This window comes from Corvus hawaiiensis, chromosome 7 (assembly GCF_020740725.1).
Source record: "Corvus hawaiiensis isolate bCorHaw1 chromosome 7, bCorHaw1.pri.cur, whole genome shotgun sequence".
Classification (NCBI taxonomy): Eukaryota; Metazoa; Chordata; class Aves; order Passeriformes; family Corvidae; genus Corvus; species Corvus hawaiiensis.
In genome coordinates, this window is record NC_063219.1 from 4,842,022 (window position 1) to 4,864,765 (window position 22,744).

General features: G+C 38.7%; 1 protein-coding gene across 7 annotated transcripts in view; it reads left to right on the plus strand.

Moving 5' to 3' along the window:
- KANSL1L (KAT8 regulatory NSL complex subunit 1 like) overlaps positions 1-22,744 on the plus strand; it is a 71,318-nt gene that overhangs the window by 16,387 nt on the left and 32,187 nt on the right. For 5 of the 7 annotated variants that reach the window (XR_007204810.1, XR_007204811.1, XR_007204808.1 and 2 more), the window contains exons 3-6: positions 5,375-5,516; positions 9,219-9,416; positions 12,140-12,261; positions 16,578-16,779. Coding sequence is in view for 2 of the 7 variants with exons in the window: in XM_048309771.1 (XP_048165728.1) it covers positions 5,375-5,516; positions 9,219-9,416; positions 12,140-12,261; positions 16,578-16,779 (664 nt within the window). In the remaining 5 variants the exon portion in view is untranslated. The remainder of the gene's footprint in view (positions 1-5,374; positions 5,517-9,218; positions 9,417-12,139; positions 12,262-16,577; positions 16,780-22,744) is intronic. The other 2 variants (XR_007204809.1, XR_007204812.1) reach the window with 2 other exon arrangements.

Below are 22,744 nucleotides of genomic sequence, written 5' to 3' on the forward strand. Positions count from 1 at the left end.
AAGTGCTTCACTGCTATGTGATTAGCAATAGGCCTCTGTTAGCCCGGGAGTTCCCCACAAGAGATGTGCCAGCAGGGATGTGGTAGAGGTCACTTTAGGATTGTATCATCTGAAAACTCGATGTCAGAACACTGTGGATTAAACTGAAGGGAACATCACCTAGCAGAAAGAGCAAAATACCCCATGTTGAGAGACTGAGCAGAAATGTAAGTGTGAGATGATGTCAGGAAGAACTGCTGTTCTTACGTTTAATGAAGAATTTTGGAATTGGAGGATTGTTTTTCCCACCCACACTATGTGAGTGCCTTGCTCTCTGGCTTGCATGCATTTAAGAGTGTTGTTAGTCGAAAATGTTGGTGTTTTTAAAGCCTTTTGAAAGGTGACTGTTATGGGTTGGCAAATGTGGTTTTTGAGTTTTGATGTGGGTCTGTTGCAAGCATGCTCCTTTCCTGTGTAGCAGGAAGCATCCTGCCATTGTCCCTGCAGACATGTCATGGTAGGGCATGTTACTTGTTCTCACTGGGAGTTACAAAGGTGGAAGGCTTTAGTTTCTTTTTAATTTTCAGCGTATAAGATACTTGTGGAGAATCTTGCCATGGTCACAGGGCTGCACACTCTAAAATACTCTTTCCTGTGCTCATCATACTTTCTTGAACCAGCCTTCCTGGATACTTACTGTCAATCCCAGGTTCTGTGTATTTTGTGCCTTTTAAACACCATTGTGTTTCTCCATCATTTATGAACTGTTTTCAGGCTTATTGTTTTGTTTGCTTATAAAAATAAAATATGCTTTTAAGGTTTAAATTCCACCTCTTCTCCTTTCCTGTAACCAAAATACCCCAAACCCCCACACAAACCCCAAACAGCAGTGTGTGTAGCACAGCAATTTTATCTTGGTCAGCAGTTCCCTTTTGCACTCAGCTAGGTTGCCTGCATCTGTTTTTTTGGCACAGGCTGATCTTAGCTATTGGAAAAACATAAATCTCACCCAAAACACAATGGAAGCACTGGAAATACTTCTGAGGGTCCTGTTGTGTTCTGCAATGTTGGTTTGGTTATGTAAAAACATTGTTTGTTCTCAGTGTTTCTCTTTGGGGGAAGGTGAGAGTGCTACAGGGTTCTTCTGTGCATTCTGTCCTTAGGTCATGGCTGAAAACTTACTTCAGTTCCAGCAACAGTACCAACTGTAATAGCAGTACTTAGTGGTCTTTACTTGCCTCTTCAGTCTCAGCAGAAGCAAGTAGGTTTGATGAAATACATACACTGCCTCTGCTGTTGCTGATGATCCCCAGCTGAATTCTTTTCCGTACTTTGGGATGCCCCAGTACAGCGTGAATGTCTGCTCCTAGTTACATTTTTGATCATACTTTGTCTGCATTTGTGTATGTGCTCCTTGTACATTGTTTGTTCTTCTGCATTTCTTTTTTTTCCTTCTCTTGCAAGTTGTGCAGGATTGACCTGCAGTCAAACCAAAATAGAAATGCAGGAGGGTATTTCACATGGAAATAAGTTTTGCCCCTAATGCAATTCCAGCATGTTTTTGTAGGGCAATTTAAATGAGATGTTTTATTCATACAAAATCAGCATTGCTCTGGTTTTTTCCAATTCTAATAGTCCTGGATGAATGTAGATCATCTGCAGATTTAGAGTCATTGCAAGAGCAGTAAGTTTATATGCAAATTTAATATTCCACTGTACTACAGTACTGAACATGAGAAACTTTCCCAGTGTAGCATGGTTTATACTGAGCTGCCAGCAGAAGAATGATTTTGGAATTCCTGTGGAGGATGTATGATCTTTGAGTCAAAAGCACGGAAACCAAGTAAAGATGCTTTGCAAAAGGAGCACACAGGAAGCAGGACAGACAGAAACGTCTTTTTTCTTGTCTCGTTCCCAACAGAAAACAAGAGCATGAGCTTATACTTTAGCACCTGCTTCTGACTTCCTCCTTCAGTGACAGGCCTGGTTATTTTTATAACTGTTTGTAGTTGGTTTTTTGGTAGGTTTTTTTTTTTTTTCTTCTTCTCTGGGTTTGCAGAATGAATGAATTCACTGGAGCCACATTAAAACAACGTCCTTTTACTGAGTGAATGTTAAGCTTTACTGTCTGGCATCCCAGGACCAGATTTACTAGTTTGGGTTTTGTTTCAGGTTGGTTTTTTTTTGTTGTTGTTGCAGAAATAGGTTATCATTTGTCACTTGAGCAACCATCCTACTTTGCATGCTAACAGCTCACTTTAGGAGTGTGAGCATAGTTCATAACGATTTTATCTCTCTTAGGAGTTACAAGCTTTACTAAAAGATTTTTAGAGGAATAGACTTACAGCAAAAGATGGTAAAAAATAATGCAAGATCAAACAAATAGGAGTGAAAGGGATGGGAACAGAGTTCAGCAATGCTTCTGTCTCTTATCCTGTCTGCAATGCATCAAAGCTAGGAAGGGGATCTAGACTTAAACTTGCTTCAATCATGCTGCCCCTGAAGTTAAAATTAACCAGGAGCAACTCTAATCCATGTCACTGTGTAGCTGCCCAAGTCTTTGAGCAGGCACTGGCCTTGGGGCAGCCTGGGCCGGCAAGACAGAGAAGCTAAAACTGCTTCCTTTGGCCTGAGCATAAAATGTTTGTGCTTAGTTAGGTGGAAACCTTTCCTTAGAGTGGGACCTAAGGACATTGTTACACACTAATTAAATGCTGTTATTTTAATTATGTAATAGAATTTAAAGCCTTAAGAAATACTTGCATAGTGTTTTAGAATGAAGCAAAAATGTACTTAATATGTTTAACAGTGAATGCAGTTGATTCAAGATTAAATACTGTGTTTAAGGGGAAAAAAATGCAAACATTTTTTAAAAATAACTTGTGATATAACTTTGCAGAGGATTCTGGTATGTGTAAGACAGTAATGTACAGGGGTTATAGCATTTAACATTCCTTCTACTGTCAGCTGTGATTCAATATTGCTTGTGGATTCCCTTATGCCACACTGATTTCATGTAGTGTAGGTGACATAAGACCAGTTCTGGCCCTTTCCATTCTGCTTCTTGTTTCCCAGCTGTGTACAGGACACCTTACTTTTTTCCTCATTTCCTTCCCACTCTTCCTCAGTCTGTTTGAGGGTAGCTCCCCTTTCTCCCCAAACTGTTGCATCTAGCTTGGGAGGTGAATCTGTCCATGTGATTTATTTCCTTTCACCTTGGCTTTGTTTTTACAGTGTCCTGGTTTGCGGGGTTTCATCATTCATTTGTTCATTTGCCTTTTGAGAAAGGAGCAGAAATAAACACCTCAGTACTCCTGTTGGGTTTTTCTCAGTTACCCTCTTTATTCCTCTTTAATTTGTTTTTTGTTAAAATTATTAACTAAGGGATTTTTATAGACTCATTAAGCAGCTCTTCCTTAGGACTAGCTTTTTGCCAGACCAGGGTCCTGAGACAAATCTTAACTATTCCAGCCACCATGGTTGTGTGAACACATTAAAATTAAATCTTTGAATTCAGATTCCCTCCCTTTCCCCGCAAAGTGTATTTTATGATTTCCAGGAGCGCAAACATGCAAAAGCTGTCCATCCCAGAGAAGTTTTTGTTAGGAAGACCTGGTTAGAGCATAAGTAATTGTGACTCTTTACTCTTTGCTGGTATTGATGGGAAGATAAAGAGAAATAAAAAGAGGTCAGAAGATAGATTTTCACAAGATGACTTCATATGCTTTTTTTCTTAGGAGAAAATTATGAATAGAATATGTAAAATGTAAGTAATTTATTTTTATATATATTTACAGAGTTCTTTGAGTTCTTTTTGATAGTAATCCACATTGCTTTCTCATAGAATTTGGATTTAAATAGGGTGTTTCAATCTCCATAATTTTGTATGTTCATTTTTTTTGTGTACAAGAGAGTTTAAACTGGTGATAAATTATGTGGGAAGATAATTTATGTTAAAAGGGAGAGGATTATGTATTTTAGAGGTGACCTACCCGACACTGTGTTTATTGTTACCATTTATGATAGCTAAACTAGACTGAAAGTTCTGAAATTTTGAGTTATATTATGTTTTATAATATTAGCCTTGAAAATATTAGGATTCTCAAATTTGATGATTCCCTGCTCATGCCAGGACGTGTCTAGCATCTTCTGCAGGGGGCTGTATTACCTTTCTTTGTTGTTGAGGTAGTTGACACAAAATTCTGCATGAAACAATTGCACTTGTATAATGTTCCTATGCCAGATCGTACCATCTGCTATTTCTTGTATCTTTTGTGATACTTCAGTGCTCTTCATTGCCTGGGAAACAGGAGATCATGTATTCTGCATGTGCACAGTGTCATCAAGGATCTAGATCTAGTAATTATCCCAATAACTTGAGGAAAAGCACTTCTTTTCTAGAAGTTTAATTTTTGTTTTTACCGTTCTTCTAAGTCAGCTGTGGCAAACTACTTGACAGCTTCACTGGGGAAAAAAACACTGACACTGAACTGTGCCATAAATCAAATCCCTCCTGATGGGAGAGAATTTTCTAAAAGTCCTTGCAAATATTCTCGGCACTCTGGGTTCCTACAAACACCAGTTACTTTCTGTAAATAAATAAACAATGTCAGTTAATGATAGGATAATAGTGGAAGTTGTATACTAAAATACTGCGTTGTGTTTTCTGTGTTGCTTAAATTTATTGGATATTAAGATTGTTTGTTGCATGGTATGGTTTCATCATTAATTTCTTTACTATGTAGGTTGAGTAATGTTTGCTACCAGTGATGAATTTAGCATAACAAAATGAAGGTATTCACAATGTCAAGTACCAGGAGGCATATTTTTTGTATTACAAAAAGCATCTATTTTGAACAGCAGTAAGAGTGACCTGACTATACTAAACTGACACAGATATTTATAAAACAGCTTGAATAAAAGAAATTTAAACTACTTAGTTGGGTTTTTTTGGGCAATGACCTGATATCTAGTTGGTCATTGCTGGCTGATGTTTTATTAGATTCCAGTTGTTAGCAAACAATATTTGTCAAAGCTTGTGGGACGAGGCATGGTGTAAGAGTTTGGATTCTTGCTGGTGGAGTTACTGGAATTCTTTACACATCTGTAATCAGCCTTAACTGATATAGTTTGGTAGTTTATCCAGGGCTGAGTTTTATAATCCAGAACAAAAAACTAGCTTAGTGTGGGAATAGCCAGTGAGCATGGATTGTACTGGTTTGGGCAAGTTCTGTTGCTACAGAAATAAGCTGATGTGAAACTGGATGGGTATAATCAGATATCTTCTGAAAGCAGCTGAGATGCTTGCAACATGAGGCAGAGCAGCTGTGAAAAATGTTTTTGTGCAAATGTGGTTATCTTTATTTTTGGACTAACCAGCATTTTGTCTTCACAGCAGCTATACTTCTGAATCGAAGTGGCTTGCAGACAGAGCTAGAATTGGCAGCCGTTGGACATGGCTTCAAGCCCAGATTTCAGAACTAGAATACAAAATTCAACAGCTAACTGACCTTCACAGGCGAATACGTGCCACCAAGGTATTGTCTGTAACCTCATAAATCGGCTTTTCGAATCATCTTTTGACAGTGTTTCTTGTAATATTTATGTCTTTGGTTTCTTGTTGTTGTTCTTTGTTTTGCCCTAGACTTCTTGTGTCTGTGCAGGCTATCACCTGCAGAGTTTAATGGGAAAGACATCAGGAGCTAAAAACTATTGTACCTTAAAGGCACCAGTATAGGACTGCAATTTGGGAACTCTTACCTTTGTATCTGTGATAGTGACTTTGTTAGTGGCTTTCAGGGGCCCAGCGCACAGTACTGCATTTATCACACTGGTTTTTCCCTCTGCAGGAGAGGTGAGATTGCCTTTTCAGGTGGGATGGTTGGTTATTTATTCATTTTTGTGTTTTGGGCTTTCAGGGCTTTTTTGTTACTTGCAGTGCATGTTTATTCTGAGGATTAGATGGTTAATGTTTGTACAGCACTTTGAACAGGTCAAGGATTAATAATTACTAAAATTCCAATGTGTGTAATTCATGTACTAGTTTTTGTAAGTTGAACTGGCTGGACAGTGGGAAAGTGACATTCCTAAACCATTAGTAATCTAGCTATCAATTTAATGGGTTCCCCAGGTCGTTCTCACATAAAAGAAGCCAAACCTGTGTGAGGTGGCGTGATAGTGAGGGGTTTTAGAGCAGGGCTCTTTGTTCACTCTTCGTCAGTGTGCCTCATGTAGGTTTTCTGGTCTGTGTTGGTGTCAGATAAGCACAACTGAGAAGAGCAAGAAGATGCTTCAGAGTTTATGTGGCTGAACATGAGACTTAGAGGGAGTTTAAAAGGAGAAGAAAATCACCTCAGAGAGCATTTCCCTCTGAACACATAAAGAAAAATTATTACGTCTTCTCCTTTCGCCCGCAGAGCCCTTCTTTTCATATCCAGCTTGTCCCCAGTCAGGTTTTTCTTTACAAAGAAATGAAGAGCCTTTGTTTAAGGGTCTGTGAAAGGAGATTTTGTATTTTGGTGAAGGGTGAGAATGCCTATGTTTTAGTGTTGTCCTGAATACCAGCTACATACACACTCTTATACACAAAAGCTGTCAGCGTTTATGATGGTGTAGGTCAGATGAGCTACAGAAGACTGAGAAATAATATCAGAGAAATAAGAGGAAAAACATTCTTTTAGTCATGCATTATCTTAGCATAAGGTGGTATGTTGGTTTGGAGCCAAGTCATCTTCCTGGTGGAGATTGTTAGTGACATTCCTTTCTGAAACTCCATGCCCATTTTACCAGCTGTGGTATTTAGTGTTTGGCATTGTGTCCCATAGTAAAGGCAGGCACCTATTTTCTTCAGATGGGATTTTTTTTTTGTGTGTGTACATGTTTATATTATACCAGTGCAGCAGCTACAGAAGGACATGTGGGCTGATAGAAGAGCTCTTTGTTTTCATTTACTGGCTGCAAAGGAGTTACACAATATCATTAGAATTTGTATGCTGTTTAATGGTTTTAGAGTGGTTTTGATGTGTTTTGAGTGGAAAAAAATGTGATTCATAGCAAGGGAACAAGGATTTCAAGCAAAATGCCACTCCTTGAGCACCATAATGCAATAGGAAGGGAGATGAGTAACTTATGGTCTGTTTCCTGGCCTACTACATTGTGCCTTCACCATCTCTACACACACAGAAGTAGCGCCTCTGGATCTTTGAGAGTCCTTTCATTTAAAAAAAAAATCTGTATCTGCAAAACAAAACCATTCCATTTGGGGAGGAAGGCAGTCATTGCCAAAACCTACTGATTGTAACTCATTTAACTTGTAATATAGTTCATATTAGTCTTACAATTATTTACCCTTCATCTTCTGTACCTATTCCATCTCTCCCTTTCCATACGCTCTGTCAATTTTCCTCTTCCTTTTCTGCTTTCCTCTTTCCATGCTTGGTAAACAGGTTTCCAAAACTTCCAAAAATAAAAGTCCATTGGAAGCATGTGTGTGTATGTCCTTCTTTTCAGCACTTTTAATGTGTGTCTTCCCATTCCTCTGACCTCAGAATTTGGATTTTAGACTTTTTAGACTCTCTGTGGTCATGACCTATGATCTTTTTACTAAAACGACCTAAAGATTCTAAGTTCTAAAAGAGTCTAAAGCTGTTGAGGTAGCTTGTCCTCCTGCTGTGGCACACAAAAATTAGTTCTCTACTTGAATTTCCTTGAATATACTGCCCATAGTATGCTACTGGTCTGGATTTGTGTCCATCTGCTGTAAATGGAAAAGTGCAGATGATGATATATGTGAAAAAATCTAGTATTGACTTGATGGACATTCAGAATCTCTGTGCACTTTTTAGGCATTAAACCAAGTTTTCAAGCACCTTTGTTTATTTTTAGAGTATATCTTTGTTCTCAGCTTTGAATTTAAAATTCAAACAGTGGAATAAGTTAGACACAATGAGAGCAAGACAGTTTCACTTTTTCTCCTAGTCTCCTCTTTGAAATCTCTTTGAGACTTGCTTTTATGTTTTAAGGCCAGTTGCTGCTGAGGCAGAAGTAAAGGTCTTGCTGAAACTATAGGACCTTTAGTTTTCACAGCCACAACCTAGGTGAAGTCCATCTTGCTTAAAGAAATAGCAATACGGCTTTCTTGTGTTCACATTATGACAGTCTTCCTTGTTCTTTGATTGAGTGAAATATTGTCATTAAAAAGACAGATTTGAGGCAGTATTACAATAATCCCATTATTTTAATATCTGCTTGATATTTGAGTAACTGTTAATACTTAAAAGCAAGTAAGTTCTTTCCCTTTCTCTTTGGAAAAAGCCTGGAGAAGTTTGATAGCCTTTTCTGGTATTACATTTATTTGCTCAAGATAATGACAAACCAAGGAACTATTTGAGGACTGGGTTTGACTGTCACAAGGTCATTTTTGCTTTTATTTTGTTTAACATTTTAAGTTCTTAAACCAACTGATACATTACCTAGGGTTGTACTAGAGACTTCTATTTTTCTTATCTCTCATGCGGAAAATACAATAGGGGTATCATTTTCCTGGTTCCATTTATGAAACACTGTTATTTCCCTACCATATAAAGTTATATTTATCTTATTAGGTGGTGTTCTAGATGGTACACTGCATCTGATACCGTATTTGTGCAGATGGTCTTGAAAAGCATATATTTAGCATAGTTACTTCTAATTATGAAACTCTAAAAATGCTCACCTTAAAAAAATCGGTTATTAAATTGTAAAAGGCTTTTGGTTATAATTGTATAATTTCTGCTACATAAGAATAACAGCCTTGATGCTTTGCATAGAACATGGATAGGAATAAGAGAAATAGAGCACTTTAAAATTACTCCAGCAAAATTTATTGACGGCAAAGTCTAAAACCAAGTTCAGATCATTGGTGGTCATTTCTTAGGGAGTCTAAAAAATCTAAAACCTCCTCTTAAATCAGCAGGCAAATGATCATATAATATTCTAATAAGTATGAATTTCTGATTCAATTTTGACACAGATGTTTAAGCAGTAGTATAACACTGGAGTGATTGCTGTTACAGGAAGTAGCGTAATTGATGCAGCTTTTTATTAAACAAAATGCATACTATTTCCGTATTTTAACTGCAACGTGCTCGAAAGTTGTTGGGAGGATTTAAGAGGGATGTGCCGGGTTTGACTGCCCCTTAAAAATTACTTAGGAGGGTTAATCTGTTGTCGACCAACTGTGTTCAATTGCTGTTGTCTAGGGGATGGTGGTCTTAGAAGAATTCCCGTTTCCAAAAGACATTTTGAAGAAGCAAATACAATTGACAGACCAAGAAGCTTTATTAAGCGCCACAGGGAGTTTGCAAGCTGCCATTGAGAGACAGGATTCTTTGCCAGAGCACGACTTTGAAATGTCACCCAGCAGTCCTACTCTGCTTTTACGAAACATAGAAAAACAGGTAAAGTAAAATAAAACTGAGTTGTCAGTGAAGCCAAATGACTGACTTCAGAAATAGGGAGGTTCCATGGTGATGACTTCCAAAAAGAAAGATATTTTGCAGTCCTGGGAGTGGGTGCTGATTAATTGAAGGGTTTAAATTAACTACACTGTACATCAGGTTTACAAATTAACCTCTTATTTCTGACGTGTCTGTGTTACTGCTTTGTTTCCCTCCAAGCGGACACGTAACAGCCTCTAAGAACCATCCACAAACCCGCCCCTGCTTTATAGTCAGGGTCAGTGTAGAGTTTCCACAGGTTGTTTCAGGAAATACTTAACGTGAGAAGAAAGAGTAAAAGCCCAAACAGAACACAGTTGTTAATCTGCCTTTTCAAACATTGTAGGACTCTGGTTTGGAGCTGAGGAGTTCCAGGTACTTATCAGGTACAGTGGAGGCATAGTTGTGAGCAGAGTTTCACTTCACAGTGTGCAGAATGGCTGTTTCCATGGCGTTGATTCCAGGAAATACGATTCCAGCAGGATTTTCTTTTGCTTGAAAGTACATAAAGGATGTGGTAGGATCACATTGCTGAAGGAGATACTGGAAATTTGTTTTTCAGAATGAATTTATGCAGTTTGTGTAAAACAAACCTGACAAAGCCACTGTGGGGCATTAATTTGTTGCTCTGCTGCTCTACATAAATTCCTGATCATACAAACATTTTTTTAAAGGGTTAAAAGTAGTAGCATTAAGTACTAGTGCCTGTTCCTGAATCTCTGTGCCAATTTTTCTTATTCGATAGTCATACTTTCCTGTTCTTAAAATGCTTCCCCTCGTTGATAAATCTTATCCACCACAGGCAGGACTGAGGAAGCAATGTAACAGGAAATTTCCATGCCCAGTGCTGGCAATTGCATAAGGTAACCCAAAGAGCATTTTTAGAATGTGGTGAATGGCCCCTCTTTAAGTGGTGGCTTGGAGAATTAAACGCACTTTTGAGTAAGACTTTTGACAATTAAAGTGATAGTGGTCTGTTTCCTGGTCCCCAAGTAGCCACAAACTTGGTCCAAGGGGTGCAATAACTTTGATGATCTGAAAATTAGTAAAAGTAAAGTAAAAGTAAAAACTAACACATCAAACACGACACATTGGATTTCTTCCCTTTTACACCACTAAAAGCTTTCGGGTTTGATTTCCTTTTTGACCACCAGTTCTGTTCTTAACTCTTGAAAGTCTGCGTTTCTTGTTCAGTGTCAGGAGCAACAATGCTGCAGCCTGAAATACATCTACAGATATTCCCACAGATTTCTTCAGTCTGCTGTTAAAGTATTTCTTTGTTAAAAATAAGTAATTTTTCTTGTGAACCAAAAGGAAAGTCGTATAGAATAAAAGTGACTAAGGCTGGCAATTTTTATTAATACGGTTTTCGAGTCCTTTTCATAGCTACATGTATGTTTCTCCTTGTGTTTTGGAAGTCTGCCTTTATTTTTCATGCTCTTGTATTGAGTAGAGACTGCTCTTTACAGAATGAATTCTGTTGAGATTTTTAAATCAGTCTGCTAACTAGTTTACTGGCATCTTGTTTGCTTTGTCCAGTCCTTTTATAATTGACTTGCTATTTCTGTTCTGTAATATCCATCCCTGAATTTTTTATTCTGATGTGAAGTTTTTACCTGAGTACATCACTTAAACATTAACAGAAAATCTGTGATTTGTAACAAAACAGAAAAAAATTCTTCCTATTTCTGCTTAAATGGAAAATGTAAATGTAAAATCAAAATGTAAAGAAAACTTACTGAGTAACCTTTAGCAATTCATGTTTTAAACAATCTTAGTTCTGAATGAAAATCCAACAGAGTAATACAAAAGGTTTGTTTGGGTTTGTTTTTAAATGAATATGCCGTTTCAGATCCATTTAATTTCTGTTCAGTGTGCAGAACACAGTCTCCTCTAAGCATTTATTGTGAGAATAGCCTTTAAGGTCTGACATTTAAAACAAAAAATCATTGTGAAATGTTTTTTGGAGACAGTCCACAATTCATTGCTTTGTAAGGAGTAGTTCTTAGTCTTAACAAATTGGCTACATGTGTTTAATTTGTTTTGGGTCAGTTTTGAAAGTCACGGTGTTTTGCAGGAGGAGAGGGGGTGCTGGTTGCCTCTTGTTGCTATTTTTGAGGATACCAGAAGATTTTATTCATTTTGTCTGTCTTTAGAATAGTCCTCATGTAGTTACACTTCCTTTTATAAAAACACCTTTGTCAAACTACAGTAAGCAATGAAGAGGATTCTTCTAAGAACAAAAAACTTTGAGCGAATAAAATGTATGATGAATGGACAGTTGACCTTTTTTTTCCCCCATTGAAATGTTTGTCAAATGACCAGTTAGCAGCTCTGCCTGCAGCTGTTGTAATATCAGCTATAAAGTGTTCTGTTTTCTATTTTCCTTTTAAAGACCTTTGGTCACAATACTAAGGTCACTAATGTATTTGGGGTACTACTTCAAATGTATAAACAATGTTCAGGGTTGTGTTGGTGTTTTATTTGGGCTTTGGTAGAGTTGAACATAATAATTGTGAAAGTAAAACCATGCCAACACGGTTATTCACAGGAAGAAACTAAATATGATTATTCCATGATGTACGGGACTGAAATCCTAAGGAGGAAAACAAGAACCCAGGACCTTTGAGCTGTTGAGTCTGGATAAAAGTCTGACTACCTTTAATTTTTATTTTTTTTCCCAGAGTGCACAACTAAGTGAAATCATCAGCAGCCTAATTGCTCCACTCAGTCTGTCTCCAGCTTCTTCATCTCTTTCCTCCAAGACCTGTAGACACAGACAGTTGGTCAATGGCATCTCCTTCAGGTTGGTGACAGTGTGGTAGTTGTTTTTTTTTTTTTTTTTTTTTTCTGATAATAACTTGCAGTAAAGTTATCTGTATGGAACTAATAATCATTACAATATTAAATAAGGAAAAGAGAACTGCTTTCTGCAGGCTTCAAGAGAAATCAAGTCTTGATTGTAAGGTTGAAAATAGTAGGGCTTTGTGTTGTTCCTAAAGATACCATAAAAGTATAGCCACTGCAACTACATTTAAATACTGGGAAGATGGATCTGTGAAGTAGCGAAAGAATATAGGAACACATTTCTTCTGATTGTTTTGAGACAATGCATTCTGTCATAACAAGTGCAGCTTCATTTCTGGAAAACTGACAAACTAGATTAGTAGGATATGTAAGCAATGTTGCGTGTCTCAGCAGGGGTCAGTGGCGGGGTGGTAACTTCATTAATTTTGAGCAGATCAGTCGTCAGTAAAAAGCCGAGTTTAACTTTGCCACCTACATTTTCAGGAATTTGGAGATACCATTTCCCATTCAAGGTATTTTGTTCTGGGTGGACACACCTTCCAGGATGACTGTAGGTTAAAATTAACATTTTAGAAAAATGTTTCTCAGTGCTAGTCCATACTACTTAGTAATTCCATCTTTTATTCAAAGATTTTAAATACAGTACAGGCTGTAGTAAGTATTAGTTTCAGAACAACATTAAGGTAATTGACTACAGCTACAAAAGATCTAGGTATGCTGGATATTTCTCCTGGATTACTTGTAATGCGATTTTTGAGGATGCTGTTATTCACAGGTCTTAATTAAGATCAGGTGGATGAAGAAACTGTTCCCAAGAATTGGGGTGTTCATGGCAGAGTGTGCAGCAGAACATAATTCCCTAGCTTCTGACTCCAAGAAGAGCTGTCCACACCGTCTGTTTCAGCTTTGCTGCAGAGGTTGTAGCCTCCCACAAAGAGATTATAATGAGCAGCTTGGATGGGCAGCTTCTTTAGCTGCCGTCTGTTCCACAGTGGTTGTGTGATTCTGCCCTAAATTTAAGGGGTCCTGGCATGTAACATCCCTGTTCCTGATGTATCAGTTGTTTATAGATGATGTAGGAGAAAATCAGAAGGTTCCTGTCAGATGTGGACTAAAAATAGCCCTGAAATAGGAGCTGCTAACAGAGATGGGTATGTGGAAAAAGAGAGTAATTTAGGCTGTGTCTTAAATCTGACTTTTTCAGAGACAGATGAGGAAGAATTCCTGCTTTTAAAAATGTTTTTAGGAGTTATGAAGTTAACTTCATGATGAGAGACTCTAATGGTGTAACTTCAAGCCAATTCTCTTCTTACTTATTAGGCACTGTCCAAAGTTAGTCTTTCCATTTCATGAGTAACATGTTGTTTGCTCATGGACTGCTCTCTAATGTTCTAAGGTTGGTTGTTTTCTACTCATGACCTAAAAAAGTCCAAAGAAAAATGTTAGGACTTGGAAGATTTTCTCAGTACTGTAACTCTAAACTGGAGTTTGGCAAGTTGGGTGTTGGAAGGGAGTCTGAGAGACTTCAGGGCTTTCTAGATGCTTTCTTAAACATGAGTTAAACAGTTAATTTCAATTTTTCACTACTTATGAAGTGTTTTGAAATCTGCAAATAAATACTCTTCATTAAAGATTCGTGAAATAGAGTAGTTATCATGAGAATCCTGCAGGGAAATTCACTGCCTCCTACTTCTTGGGGTTTTTTGAGCATGTTCAGGGGTTTGGTGATATCTTGTTGTTGTAGTAGCTGGGTATTCAATCAATTGAATTAACTTAATAGTTCATTATTAACTTACGTGCTGCAGTTAAGTTAATTCTTGGTTGCTTCTCCCCTTGCTTTTTCTAAACCTCACTCTGACTGTGTTCAGTATTTCAGAAAGCAGAAATCAAAATCAAATGGAAAATAAGGGGATTTTTTTGTTTTTGCGAGGGGGAAGAAACAGATGATTGCAATTTTCACTTACATAAGTTCTTGAAATTAGTTGTAGGCTATTGATGTGAAAAACACGATAGTCCATGTTTAAAGTAGGTTTAAGCATGAGATGCTTTGGAGTTGGTAGTTGTGGGGTTGCAGTACAGCTGGTTACATTGGCTGTTCGCAGTGGAAGTGGAGGTGCATGTACAGTTCTGGTTGACTGAATATAGGTAACCTTGAATTGCCATTTGTCAAGGCCTAATTACATTAGTGCCTTCCTTTTTTTTTGTGGCTTTTCCTTACAATTGAATCTAGGTGCCAAGATTAGCCCAAAGCATTGCATGAAGGTAGATGCTCATAGAAGCAGTTCCCTAAGCTAGTGATACCCACTTTCTTATGAGGGGAGGGGAAGGAAAAATTGATTACTTCAGGACAAATAGTGCCTGTCTGACGGCTTCCTGTGCAGGCATGCATCTGGAAGTAAGGTCAAAAGCAAGAAAGGAAAACCATGAGCTTTGAAAGGAGCATTCTAGCAAATTCGTTACTTTCACATCTGGCTATGGTTCATTTTGTTCTTCTGTAGAATCACGTTTTGAAAACCATTCAGACTAAGATCAAACTAAATGGGTAACTCAAAGCTTGATTGGGAAACCATTTAAACAAGTGGCAGGAAAACCACAGTGCCATGTACAGGAGCTCCAGGCCACAAAGATGAGATCTCTCTTCATCTGAAACTAAAGCGGTGCATTGCTGCAAGGCACCGGAAGGTAAATAGAGCAGATGTCAGAGACTGCAGAGAAATTACCAAGGGCCTGGGCAGACCACCAGAACAAAGGCAGGAATCACAGGAGTTGAGGAGCCAGGCTGAGGAGCTTTTTATTCTAATTTATCTGTCCAAGTTGTCTCTCACGTAAGAGAGAGGTATGTGGAAATCCACAAGTTGAGCTTGGGACCATCTGACTTGGAAAATGTTTTTGAGAATTCAGAGAAAGTATTTTAAGAAATCTTTTTCATGGACTGTAAGCCTTGTATTTCTTTCTCAAGCCTTAAAAATGTAGTGTTAACATTAAGAATGTCATGCCTCAGTATTTTGGGCTTTTTCTTGGCACTTACTGATATGTTCCTTAAAATACTTTGTACCATCCCTCTGTTAATTAGCATGTTATTTTCATGTGTCTGTGTTGCTTATTGGATTGTATTGATGTGTCAGAAAGACAGCTCAAATTCAAGCCCGTTAAGCCTTGTTACCACTCCAGTATAGCATGGGATGGTGTTTAATCACACTTCCATAACAAGCCCTTTTATTTAATAAAAATGTACTGTTAAAAGAATCACCTATCAAAAAGAAATTTATAATGGCCTTGTAATAAATCTACTTTCATGTTCTACTAATAAACCTACTAATAAAACTGTGACTCGTCATAAGGCAAAATAATCATTCATGCAGATAGATGACCTGTTACAAACCAAGGCCAAAATACCCTGTGTAGTTGCAGTGCTCAGACAGTTCAGAGTTGTGATCAAGGTTTTCAGTATTGTAAAAATAAAAGCACACTTGAGTGCTTTTTGCAGGAAGCCTTCAACTTTGCAGGCAGATGTTGCTACAGCAACAAAATCAAATCAGGAATACCTATAACAGGGAAGTTCATTCTTCCCATTGAGTCATTCCCACCCAAATAGGAGAGTGTTTTAAATTCTTACCTTGTGGTATTGCCTCTTCTGGTCACCAGACAGGCTGTAGGTTGGTGAGAATAGTGTGAGGTTGTTCTACACATACGCATAGGGGCTTCTACTGCTCTTGGCCACATCTTTGCACTTGATTTTGACTCTACGCTTGAAGTGTGTAGAGTTCCTAATTTTGATACAAATGCTTCACGGGGAGTTGCAACCCCTATGCTGAATGATCACTGGTTTGTAAAGCTTTACTTAGGTTTCAGTTCTTGAGCAAAACCAGAAAATCTTGAAAGTATGAGGACAGAACTCTAGGTCTCCTTTGCATTAGCATGACTGCTGTCTTGAATGGAACGTCAGTTTGAAGAGAAATATTAATGTAACTTGAAACTCATATGTGTTAAAAATGTTAGAGAGTTCTTGAAATTGCAAAAAACAACACTCGATATATGCTTGAAGTCTTAACTTCATTTTGACATTTGTTTCCATGAGCAGAAGGGTAAACAAGAATGATAAACTCCCTTTTCTGACCTGACGCAGAAGTAGTCAACTAGCAAACAAAGCACATACACAATTTTCTGAAACAGCGTACTAAAACATCTTGGTGTTTATAAAATTCTCTTAGAATTAGATAGCTAATGCTAATCAGTGTGTGAAATCTTGGCCTGTGCATGTGGAACATATTTAACATTTTGTATTTCCTTTCCTCATTATTCATGAAACTTCAGAGCTTCAGACAACAGAGAGGTATCCTCTTCAGGTAGCTGGTTGCTTGATCGTCAGCACATCAAGAAAAGAAGAAGAGACAGGACAAGACTCAGATCTGTCTCTGTGAATAATGTGAGCACATCTGCCCGAACAAGGCCACTTCATAGTTTCCAGAAGAGGAAGCTCTACAGAATGCATGGTGCCTGTCACTGGAATCAGCAGGTAGGCCCTTGCCTCTCTGTTTGGGAGAGAAAACCAAAGAGTCCAGCTGCTTGAGTCAGCATGTGTCTTGTCTGGTGTGCTAGAGGAATAGTGCATGCTGTGCTGGTTATTTGTTGCAGTCAGGAACCATAGAGTGTGTGTGGCATTGGTACTGGATGTGTCTGCAGTAGCTCAGAGTTAATGAGTTGAACATAAAAATTAAAGATAGGTCAGAGTCCTGCTTATCAAATCAGTTTGTTGTATGGCTGTCTTTAAAGTCCTTGTAGAATCTAAGAGACAACTTGAGAGTTCTTTGGGAGGCCTGACTGCTGAAGAGACAGGCTACAGTGTAAAGCATCTGCCTCCTTGTTTTCAGAATATTTGTTTTAGCTACAGGAAAGTTTACACAGCTGGTGGCACATAGTTTTCTAGAAAATTGAATTGCAGTATCTTAATCTTGTTTCCATTTTTGCTTTCTCTGATTAATTATATTGCCTTTTTCATGACACTTTAAGAATGCTTTAATACTCTTAGAATTTTCTGCATTACAGAGGAATTAAAATGGAAAAAACCACATTGTTGTGCAGAGCAAGGCTATCGGCTTGCATCTGATTTTAATAGCATATTGCTGGTGAGAATATATAATGAGTTTGGCTGTGGTACTTAAAGAAACAGTCTAATTTGGGAGCAGAGACAGTATGAATTCATTCTTCAGAGCAGTGTTAATCCCAAGAGGTTTTAATTTCTTGATTTTACTTTGCCTTTTTAAAAGTAAGTGTAGTATTGAGGGAATCTCCATATCTCCTCAGCTAACTGTCTAGGATCTACTAAGTGTGCCCGTGGTCTGGGGAGCAACTTCCCGTGCAAGGATGTTCTGTACTGATTCAGCATTCTCTGCAAAATGGCAGAAGCGTCCTAGTTTTATAGCAAGATACTTTATTGGAAAACTGTCCAGTTTCTTACTAGTTTTAAGTTCCTAGCTTCCCTGCAGTGGGGCTTAAAGACTTTGCAGCCTTCCTGGAAGGTTTGGGCCAGGGGGATGGGGGTGGAGAGTGAGTCTCGGAGCTCTATCTTCTCCTAGGTATGTAGCCTTTTCATCTTGCTTGCATTGACCAAGGAGACTGTTATGGACTTGGACTTAATGTTTCCCATTCAATCCTGTCACAGAGGTTGAAGGCCTTGTGCTGTGGCTGATGCCTCTAACTGCTTCTTGCAGCTGTGGAGAGGGCTCCTTAGCGAGAGACTCCAGGACCTTCCCTTCCTTCTACTTAAACATGAAGGGTTTTCACTCCAGATGCAGTTTCTAAATAACAGGCCTTTCTGGAAGCCTCTGTCTTGCAGGCTCAAGTATTTCATATTTCTACAAGCACTGCCTATGTCCCTGTGTTCTGAGAAGTGGGCCAGACTTAGTGAAGTTCAGAGAATATCGGTAAAGGCTTATGATCAGAAACTCTGTTTCTGTAGCCTGACAGCAGGACTTCAAGGCAGAATTTACATTTTTACCTTCAACCAGCCATAAAGCTAAGCAGATCTGCATGCTTGATAGTTTACCTTGACTTGTAGGCTGCAAAGAAAAATTTATAATTAACCTGTGGCTGCAGACTGCAAGAAAAAAGTATGTTTTAAGTTACTAGTTAAGGCTTCAAGTATTGGAGCTGGTGCAACTGTGTGTCTGCTCCATGCTCTTGATATCTCTGGTGCTGGATTACCTTATACTAACCCAGCTTCAGTGCCTTTGTACCAAAAGTGCAGAGATGTCCCAAAGACAGTGGGGTAAAACATCCTTGTATGCTGTTTATGCTTACCGCAGCTCTCAGCTCAAAAGCCTTGTTTAGACTTTGCTTTTGAATGTCCTTTCCATGGAGAAGTTAACCAAGAGGCAATGTGGAGAACTACATCATGGGCTACAGAGAGATTCTGTAGCTCTTGTTCCTTGAGAAAACAAGAGATGATGGCAGCAATCAAGTTGTCAGCTTTGGTCTTTCTTCATGGAAGTGCCAAACTCAAGTTTTGCAAATTAAGGTAAAGCAGGGAACAAAGCCTCTCACACAGTGTTGATTGAAAACAGAGGATCAGGGATTTTGCTGGGGAAGTAAGTGACAAAATTAGACTGGACATTTCCAGCACATACTGACAATCAAGCCTAAGTGGGTATTGAGGTTTTGAATTAAGAGTCATCAGCCATGTATCGTTTCATTCAACAGATCTTAGAAATTCTAACAGGCCCTGTCACTTTCTTAGTCCTGCACTTGCTACACTTGGTTACCCAGCTGTTGATGAGATTCCTCATCCTGTAATGAAAGAGCACTGGCCATCAGCCCAGGCTGGCTTAGGCAGATGTCTAAGAGTAAGGATGCAAAATGGGGAATGGCTTCTGGGATTGATATCTCGTTTTCTCTGAAAATGCATTTATATTCCCCAGAGAAATCCAGCAAATTTCCTCTGGTTGTTCACAGAAAAAATAAGTAACCTCTTAGCACATGGAAAATAGTTGGATTTTTAATGTATTAGTGTGCCTTTTCTAGCAAGTGCCTCTCCCATATTTCCTCAGATTTGACATATTTATATAGCCCCTGGTACCACAATCTGTGAGGACCCCCATTTCCTTAAGGTCACTGGCCTGAAAACAAGCTGGAAGTCTTGCAGCAGATGTGGAGATCAGATTCCAGCTTGCCAGAATCAGAGGAGAAAACTGAATCTTCTGAGTGTTGCAGCTCCTGGTGGTGCCTGGTTTGAACAGCCAGCAAGCAGTGCCTGGCGGTGCTGAGAGAATATGCTGCTCTGCAGAGTAATTTGAGTAAGATGGTGACTAAAGAACTATGACCAGAGAATCACAGCAAAATGCAGGCCTCTATGTGTGGAACATTAAGAAATGCTGGGATAGCTTTGAGGAATTTGCAGTTGGGTTTTCATTCTGAGGACTGGTTGTAGCCTTTATGCATCTGAACGGCATTCAGAGTGTCATCCCTCACATCTCTTCAGATTCATTTGAGAAGCTCATTCTGCCCCCTCACCCCCTTAACATCCATGTTAGGAAAAGTAAAGTATGAAACAGTGAACTGCTATGCAATCTGTCGGTTCATAAGGTCACTGGGAAGACAGCCACATTTTTTCTCTTATCTACTGCCGTGCTACATACATTTACAATGAGTATTTATGACCTAGTAGCCTCTCATTGCCTGTGGAGAGATGCCCTATATTGTCCTCTACTTTGCTGTTTCTTTTCTGAAGAGGACTGCACCTTCCCCTGCTCTGCTAGTTAAATAATGCTTACACAGGGTAGTATGTAAAAGAAAATACAGAAGTCTGTGAAACTCTAGAAGACTTTCCAGACTGACAAGATAGACCGCAGATAAATAAAACAGGATGCAAGGTGTTTGGTTTATGTGTCACCGTCCAATATCCTCAGGAACTTGAAACATCTTTTGGGGCCAAATCTGCTCATCCCCTCATTCAGAAGGACTAAGTACCACAAGATGATCCCTGAGTCATCATTTGGGTCTGGAATCTGTTTTCTATCTTTCTTCTTTGTCTAAATAGCTTGGTAAGAGCTTAGGCCGTTTCTTGATTGTGAGTCATGCACAACAAACCCTTGGATTGCAGTCTGTGCTTCAGTCTAGAGGACATGACTGTAGTGGTGCATTTCTTCAGCATGATGTTCGAATGAGTGATAAAACTTGCATGCAGGACAGCACAAAGAAGTAAGCTGCAGGTGTGTCTAGTAGGAGAAGACAACGTTTGCAGCTGGGAGTTGGAAGTTTGAGAGTGCTGTGTTCAAAATGTTGCATCTGCCCCTCATTTGTGTTGTTACAGCTGGCAAGTCAAAATCTCTGGATCGTTGTCTCCTATAAAATGTGTGTAATGTAGTTTTAATGCTAAGAAAGAAGGTCAAAAGTATCTAAACATTAAAACAGAGAAAGTCTGTAAGTAGCAAATCAGTGTCAGGACTGTAAGACGGAAACACCTATTGAAACATTTCTCGGTGGTTGTTGCATTTGTACCTGCCTTCCTCCCCCACCCCAGATTGTCCAGTCTAATGCCTGGTGTTTCTGCAAATGCTTTTCCTATAGTGAGGAAAACTGTAGCTCTGTCTCCTGCTATTTTTTTGTCTGCACTTGAAGGAACTGAATTATCTGTGACATGCTAGAAGTTCTAAAAGCAGACAAGTGTCATACTAGTCAGAAATTCTCAGAGAGGTCTTTGCTTAGCTGACATGCCCAGATGTTTTCTTTTTTGCTATTTTATCTGTGTGACTTGCTGCAGGATTTTTTTAATAACAAGGAGTTTGTTTTGCCAGTATATTTTATTAGTTTCTCATTTAACATCCTACCAAATGATACTAGTTCCACTTTTTTTCAAGTCATGTTTTGCCAAGAGATGTCATTGAGGCTGTGTAGACTTTTAATCTATAAAAACTTTATACAGCTCTAAATAAAGGTAAGAGACAATAGAGCAGTGAGATTGGAGTACTGTCAATTTTGCTCCTGTCTGGTTTTTTGCAGAGTTGTAGAGCATGGTGGTGTTTTTTAATCTGAAAATTCTCATTGTATTTGTATCCCCACCTGCTGGAGAAAGAGTTGGTTGTGGGGACCGAGGCATGTGGTGAAAACAGTATTCAAATTTGCAAAGGTGCCAGCACCCTGAAAGTTGGGAATTGAGGTGCAAAAGCTTACATTTTGGACACTACAAGCAAACAGTTGGTATAATGTTGCCAACTCTTGCAGTTGCATATTGCCACATTTTCTTCTTTGCAGTCTCAACTTGGAGTTAAGTAAGAGCAGAAGAGTATCTGTTTTCATTTAGTGGTTTGAAAAAAAAAGGGGGGAAAAAAAGTGAGTGCTTGTCCAGAAGGCTCTGAAAGGAGACAGGAGAAAAGTATTTAAATTCAAGGGTATGAGCTTCTTATTTTCATTTAAATCTCATGCTGGTTCTATGATTTTTGTGTTCAGAAGCATTCCCAGTGCGTGCCTAGTACCTGTGGTATTCTTTGTTGACACCACTTGATAAATACAAGTGGGTCTTTCCCCCAGTCTTGTTAATTTTCAGGTTTTTGGAAAGAATGTGTATATATTTTTACTTATATATATATGTATATGCACACACATATAATTTGTATTATATCCATGCATAGCCTTTATCTTACTTGCTAAATGTCTGCTATTTGCTAGGGGTCTGTACCTGGGAGGAAAGAAGTTGCATTGACCAGAGTCTACTGGTTGTCATCCTCTTCTTTGGTAACCCTAGATACTGGCTCCATCACCTGCTTCAGCATAGTTTCCTGGCATTGCTGACTTTTGAAAAAACATTGTTTGGTTGCCAAGTCTCCTGCAAACTGGTTCAATGCAAGTGGTGTGGTACCTCTGTGGATATGTCAGTCTTGTGGTCTGGGGAGAAGAATCCCGTGGTTACCAAGTTTGTAAGTGAAAACAGTAGTTGATGAAATTGCTACTTTAACCCTGAAGTTAAAAAATGTTCTGTTAGTTAAAAATCAATGAGACCTGAGTGGGAAAAGAAGTTCTCATATGCATTCAGCTATTCTGAATATATGACAAGGCTTTTGTCTACGAGGGAGGGAGGCAGGAAGGAAGGATGGACACGTCTAGCTTGCAATTCTGTGATACTTCCAGCAGAACTAGATCCATCCTCTCTGAGGTTTGTGGCAAGCCGGTAAGCCTGTGAATTCTTTTTTCTTCAGAATGAAAAACCTTCATGCTTTCCACAGTCTTACACCTTTAGCTTAGTGACATTTCTGTAGTGTTTTACTGATCACATCTACTCTTAATTTCTGCATGGTGTTTTTGAGAAGATATCCCTGTGGATTAACATATCTTTCTTTCTTTTGGTTTAACTGGTCAAAGATTGAGCACTAACCTTGATTTTTCAATTGATTTTCTAGTTGAACAAAACATCTTTGTTTCAGGATGTAGAAGACAGCATGCACTTCTACAGAGCAGGTGAAAGTCCCGTTGGCTTATTGCAGGATTAA